Source organism: Myzus persicae, unplaced genomic scaffold (assembly GCF_001856785.1).
Source record: "Myzus persicae strain clone G006 unplaced genomic scaffold, MPER_G0061.0, whole genome shotgun sequence".
Classification (NCBI taxonomy): Eukaryota; Metazoa; Arthropoda; class Insecta; order Hemiptera; family Aphididae; genus Myzus; species Myzus persicae.
In genome coordinates, this window is record NW_019104079.1 from 1231 (window position 1) to 8064 (window position 6834).

Consider the following 6834-nt stretch of genomic DNA (forward strand, 5'->3'; position numbering starts at 1 on the left):
ACCTAAGGATACCTATGAATAAGATTACCGTGCACGTGGACTAAAATTATAAATAAACCAAAACCAGATTCAGGACCTAATTTCAAAAAATTTAAAACAGTAATTTCACATCATAGTATTTATTTTTATTGTTACATTTCTATCGACATCTAATTAATTCATACGAAACACATTAAAATCACACGATAATTGAGAGGCATAGTAATTGTTACATGGAAGTTATAATATGTTATATAAATATGTTATATAATATATTATATACTATATAGGGTAAAGATTAATAATAATGTTTCATATATTTCAGTATTATAAATCTCTCTTATATTTTTAATATTAATTATTATTTTTACTTCAAACTATGCTATTTAAAATATAGTCACATTAAAAATGTTTAAATGTATGTATAAAATGGAAATATAATCTTACCAAGAAAATCGTCTAAGCCTAATAGGTACATAATAATATTATCGTTAATAATATCGTCTAATACACTAGATTTTAAATAGTATACGACTACGAGGGCCAAAAAATATTTGTATAATAGAAAATATTAAAGTAGGTATAGTGTACACTATTCTAAATTACTATAATTATCACAAGTAAAATATCATCTTTAGGAAAGCCTTTTACGATAAAATTAACAAATTAGTTTTTCATAATAGTATTTTAAACGTTTCTTTTCGCAATGTACCCATAAAATAAATGGTATAAGTGATTTAAATTCGTAGACCGTTTTGAAATATTTGTTTTAATCCACAGCTGTAATAGCCGTCCATTTGAATATACGCGTAGGCCAGAAAATCTCTACGAATCGAAAAACACTTTTGGTCTAAACAACATGTGGGAATACGTTTTGTTATAGGTTAGGTAAGATGATATTTAAATAAATAATATAAATTAAATAAATATATCGTAAGAGTGTACGACGTATAGATAAGACATATACCTATAATGGGTAGTGGGTACTATTAGGTTGTTCTATTTTTAAACATTATATATATATATATATAGAGGTATCTAATTCTAATATATCGGTATTCGTGACGTGCATGGATTCCACCGATTTTATGTCGAGTCCGCCGAGCCTCAAAAATGTTATGTGATACAATATAAATATTTAAAACTATAAGACGTATTGGTATAGTCGGTTTGTCATAGATACATCATATACATGATATCATATTGAATCGTGATGATATAGATACCTTTTTTTCAATTATACATTTAAAAACTAAGTCCAATGCAACTCGCCACGTCATGAATTAATATTAATATCAATGAAAAACAAGAAAACGTATAATAGTAAAACATAATTAATAATAATTGTTAGCCAATAAGCTCCTATCCCGGACATTGGCCGGTTTCTACTGATTTACAAAAGACTCGGCGGAATCGATTAAAGTCGATAATGTTATTATTATATACCTTTTTGTTTCAAATCAGGACGTTACGGTGGTACGGATATGAATGCGCCCAATATTTAGGTATTAATCGCCGTGTGTAGCTGGAGTGGTTGCAGCGGCGTGTTGCGGTGACCAACGACGTCACGACGTCACGAAATTTTCAAATGATACCAGGGGAAGAACGGCACTCGACGTCCGCTGACCACCACGGCGATCGTGACGGACGCGATCGTGGAAGTGATGATCATGGAGGCGGTGGCTGTGAAGGCGGTCGGGAAACGCGACGACCGGGGGTGGTCGCCGTGGTCATGTGTGCAGTGGTTGTCGATGAGGTTCCAAAGGTGCTGCGGGTACGGCGATAGAACGGTGGCGGCAAATCGAGTTCACATCATGGTGGTTTTCGGGTAGACGGGAACCTTGGACGGGAACCCGGACATGCCGATGACGTACTTGTAAGTGGTCGGTGGTCGGAGAATGGTCTTGACGACCCTCTTCTTGCCGCGGCCCTTGCGCTCGCTCCCGACCATCCGGTCGATTACGGTGCGTAACGATATTAACCACTTGCCCTTGTTTCCGCCACCGCCGCCGTCGCTACCACTGCCGTCGCTGCTGCCGCCGCTGCCACTGCTGCTGCCGCCGCCACTGCGGGTCGTCGACGATTTGTCTCCGTCACCACTGTAGCAGCCCTCGTCGGCACTGCCGGAGGACGAAGAGCCGTTGGCGCCAGTTTTGCTGATGCCGTCCTGGGACCAACTCTCGCAATCGTCGTCTAAGTCACTGCCGCCGTTACCGCTTGAGCTCGAGTCACCTCTGCCTCCACCGCCGTCTTCGTACATCACCATGCTGCGGGACATGTATGAACCAAATTCGCGCTTTTCCTCCATCGGTTCGGTGGTCTGGTCGGCGTTCCTCGGCATGACGTGTTCAGTGTAGGTGCAGGTGCGTGGGTTCAGGTACAATCGAAGCGTTCGTCTGCTGAAGCGGGTGCGATCGACGTGATGACTGCACTTGTTACCGGAACGGACGGATTTCAGCGAGTAGGCCGTAATAATTAAGATCAACTACGTAAATAATATTAATATTATTATTATTATTATTATCAGACATGCGCCCCTATGGGTTTTCGGTTTTCGATTTACCACTGCAACGCACGGCTATGTGTGTATAATAATATTGCGGTAAGTATAATATACGGATTATACGATATTGCGAGATGATATGCCGGTATAAAATGTTATATCGTATATCGCTGCAGATGATGATGAGTACCGGATGCGAGTGAACGACTGAATGGCCGTACCGCTGGACGCACAGTCTTTATACGGCCGCCCGCGGTAAGCCGTGCGGTTCCACGTGAACCGACCCACACGTGACGCGCACCAGAACAGCCGCCAGCCGGGCAGCGCGATGCTCAGACGCTGCGCATACATTCACGTCACCGTACACGTGACGCATGCTCCAAGACGGCCGCGGGGTGCTGGCGACTCGCGTGTGCTGTAATTATTATTGTATTTTATCGTTTTGACATTATATAAACCGTCGCCCACCAATGCTCATTCCGCGCACAATATGTGCTTCACCGACGCGTTGCGTGCGGCTCAGCAATGATGATGAATGGCAATGTACTCCAGCTATAGGGCTACGCGTATGTCGTTATCGCACATATTAGATGTGGTGTGGAAAATCGTAAACCATTATAACCGTAAGCCTGACCTAACCTAACCTACCTACGCTAACAATGCATTTCGTAACATTTTTTGCGGCGTTTTTGAGCAACGCACGATTATAGTACCTTAATTATTGTTGTGATTATTAAGGCTGTGAATTAATGCGTTATAAAACCTTTAATAAAATGCATTTCAAATATAAAAAATGCAATATAAAATGCACTAGAAAACCTTAAAAAACGCATTTGAATTATATGCGCACTATAAATCCCGAAAAATACATTTCAAAAATCAAAATATAAAACGTTTACAAAATACAAATTGGTCTAGTTGTCGAAAGGAAACGAGTTTAGAGAGCTCTCTTGTAGAAAGTGCTAAATTCCGGGTTTCGAAACTTATTTTATTATGTGCATAAAAAGTTTTAACCAACGGAAATTGTTGAAAAAATTGACATAAAAAACCCTAGAAATTCAAAAATTCATAAAATTCAAAAAAATGCAATAGAAGAGATTCTAAATTGAATTAAATGGTACCTTATTTAAACTTGATGTTAATAAGGCTATGTCTTACAATAAGTTAAAAAATGCATTTTTTTACAAATGTGCAGCCCTAATAATTTTTAAATGTATTCTGTATTGTCCGAGCATTTTGATAAATGACAACTGGAAAAATATTTACATAGATTGACCACCGTAGACAGTACCATTTCACCTAGGAGGGTCGACATGTGTGGTATTTATGGTCCAAATTCCAAGTGTGTCTGTAGTCTTATCAACAAATTTGATTGAATTACACTAGTGCGTCCTATGGTCCGTAGCCACAACTTTTAAGAGACAGATCCATGACGATGACAGTAGACATTTACAACTGTATACTTAATTTTTATGACAACGACTGTGGCAATAGTGAAAAATGACATTATTTTTAATTTTGATAATAACAGAGCATGACTTAGGTTAATAAGTGTGAGTACTGAGTATTTAACTTAGTCACAAAATAGTGTCATAATAGTCGAGTAACTACAATTGATTTTAATTTTCAAAAATTTCAAAAAACCTTAAGCCGAGTTAGCTATAGATATATTATGCAAAATGAGTACACTTACCCAAATGATAAACAGTGTAAAAATGAGTGTAACCAAAAATAATAACAACCACCTCTTGGTACACCGAGGGTAACTTTAATGAACACAGACGCATTCAGACTTCGTTAAAATTATGATTATGAACTATATGGTGATGTATAACCGAGGTGCAAAGCTTCAGCTGGAAGACTGTATACATCCAAATGGCTTGGAGTTACATCCGTTATAAATAACAATGAAATAGAAAAATCCTTCTTTCGACATTTTTTGTTGAGTGTAAAATATAAATGTACACTATACCTACTTATAAAATAAAATTTTCATTCGTTTTATATATTATTATTTTCAAATCAAATTAGGAATATAAATTTATATTTTACATTGCCCGCTAGATCGGTCGTTGTATAAAATATCAATGCTATATCGATATGACAATTTCTAAATTTTCTCGCTTACATTGAATCCCGGATGGTAATTTTTTTAATCAAAAAGTCACTGCTGGACTCTCCAACCCACTTAGCCCGTTATTATTTCTTATATATTAAATATTATTATAATATATGATTCGAATATTGTTGATAACAAACTGTTAATTAAATTCTAATATCTAATAATATTCGGAACACGTTTACTGGATACCTGCAATGTGATCACCGATCACGTTAAATGGTGGTATACCTAAGTCGTATAATAATCATAGATATTATGCGATATACGATACACACGTTGTATCGCGGCATGTATACGAGTAAACTAAGTTCCCGGCGATACGCACGTTAAATCGAAACCACCCTCTCTGATGCGTTTCTACCCACGATCAGGAGGGCGGACATGGTTTTCGAATGCATGCCACTTCACGTGTGCATACATGTGCCGCATGAACCGTAGACCAATAAACGTGTACCGATGTTTCCTAGTTGTGAATATAACTATGAAAACCATATTGTGTGATTTGCGGACATGACCTACATTATATTATAAAGGGGACGAATGAATTTCCGGACACAAATATGCCCCTTCGTTTTTCGGTGCTTATAAAGACAAGCAACTGATCCGAGAATACTTTTTTTTTTTTATTGATCTTAAGCCCGGCAACTGATGCCATTAGCTGTAGTAGGTATTGTTGGATTGTATTGTAGGTTTGTATTGTATATTTTGGGACGGTAGGGGGGAACACGTGTGTGTTTGTTTTTTTGGCAGAATTTCGAATGGGGCACCCGTAGGTTTCTGCCATGCCCCGGGGGTGGGGGATGGCAGCACTTGTTCTCCGGTCACCGCGACTTGTGCAAGAATACTTTTATTGAAAGGTTTAGTTAGAAATATTACAGTCCTACAAAAAATTAGTCGTAGTCTTCGGTAGATCAACAAACAATATCTAATGAAAACAATTTTTAAAAATGTAAAACAAAATAGTTATATCATTATTTGAATAGCAAACAAATAAAGTCTTATAGCAAATATTGTTGAGAAAAGGGCCTGAATAAATGTATATCTATAAGTATTCATTTTAACATTCCAAAAAAGGTTCCAAATCAAACACAAATGGTAAAATAAGTTATATCGAGTTCACGACCAAAGTTAATACAATATGTGTAAACCAAAATCCATGTCCACGACTGTTACGTGGAATTTCTACCGAACTAGTATGGAGTAAATTGTATAAGTTCAATAATATTCAGGTACAGTACTATATGAAAAATTTGTGTCTTCGTAAACAATTCTATGGTTAGTATTTGCCTATTCTTATCTTAATTGAAATTAATTATTCTATAATTTTTATTCAAACCTTTCAAAATTATGGTTTTGCTTCGTCTCATCCTAAAAAAAAGAAAAATATTTTATTTTATCATCGTGTTATCTATACAAATTAACGATTGAGATAATTGTAACCGATTTTTATAGGCATGATAATACAGTTATTAATGTCCATTTGGTAAGAGCGCCAGTTGTTAAATTTCAAAATTTTTCGCCATTCTATAAAATGTATGAATAATTTTATATTTTAGTTGCCATTTTAAACTTAATTATAATACTTATCCATTATTCTACTGTCCTGTTAAAAATATTAACAAAAATGACTTCACAAGTAAAACTCTATAAAGCCTCACAAAATCGTCAGATTTTTTTTAACTGCAGTTCTTTTATCCGAAATTAAAAGAATTTCTACAGCCCGAATTGAAGTCTAAAATTTTATTTTATTTCAAATAATGATATAAAATAATTTGTAAAATTGTTTTTTTCATAGACCTATAGTAAAATTTGGAATTAAAATATTGAAAAACAGAGTTCAATGCAAGCAAAAGAATATTTCCCCATATTGATTAAAAAAAAACTGATCGAATTTGGTTGATTTTAAAAAACAAAATCAATATTTCAGTAAAGAGCATTTTTAACGACAAAAATGGATTAGAAACGTTCACCTTATACATTGTAAATGCGTATTAATCAAAATCATACTAATCGGTAACAACGTGACAACTGACGGTATAATACAAGCATTTAAATGAAGAAACGTGCACGTGCAACGGTGCAACGCGCATTAATATGAATTATTGAAAAAAAAATTAATACGGGGATAAAAAAAAAACATTGACTCAATACTATGACGTTCAAATTGCACGTCATTGGTATATCACGGAACAACATTGGTAAAACATATGTAAATATTATATTATATTAC

General features: G+C 35.6%; 1 protein-coding gene across 1 annotated transcript; it reads right to left on the bottom strand.

Annotated features, from left to right (window-relative positions):
• Nucleotides 1-323: 323 nt before the first annotated feature.
• On the bottom strand, nt 324-2688 carry LOC111038444 (uncharacterized transmembrane protein DDB_G0289901-like). Its single transcript, XM_022321548.1, has one exon. It carries the CDS (start codon nt 2318-2320, stop codon nt 1787-1789), a length of 534 nt encoding a protein of 177 aa, XP_022177240.1. The 5' UTR covers nt 2321-2688; the 3' UTR covers nt 324-1786.
• Between the last annotated feature and the right edge of the window lie 4146 nt (nt 2689-6834).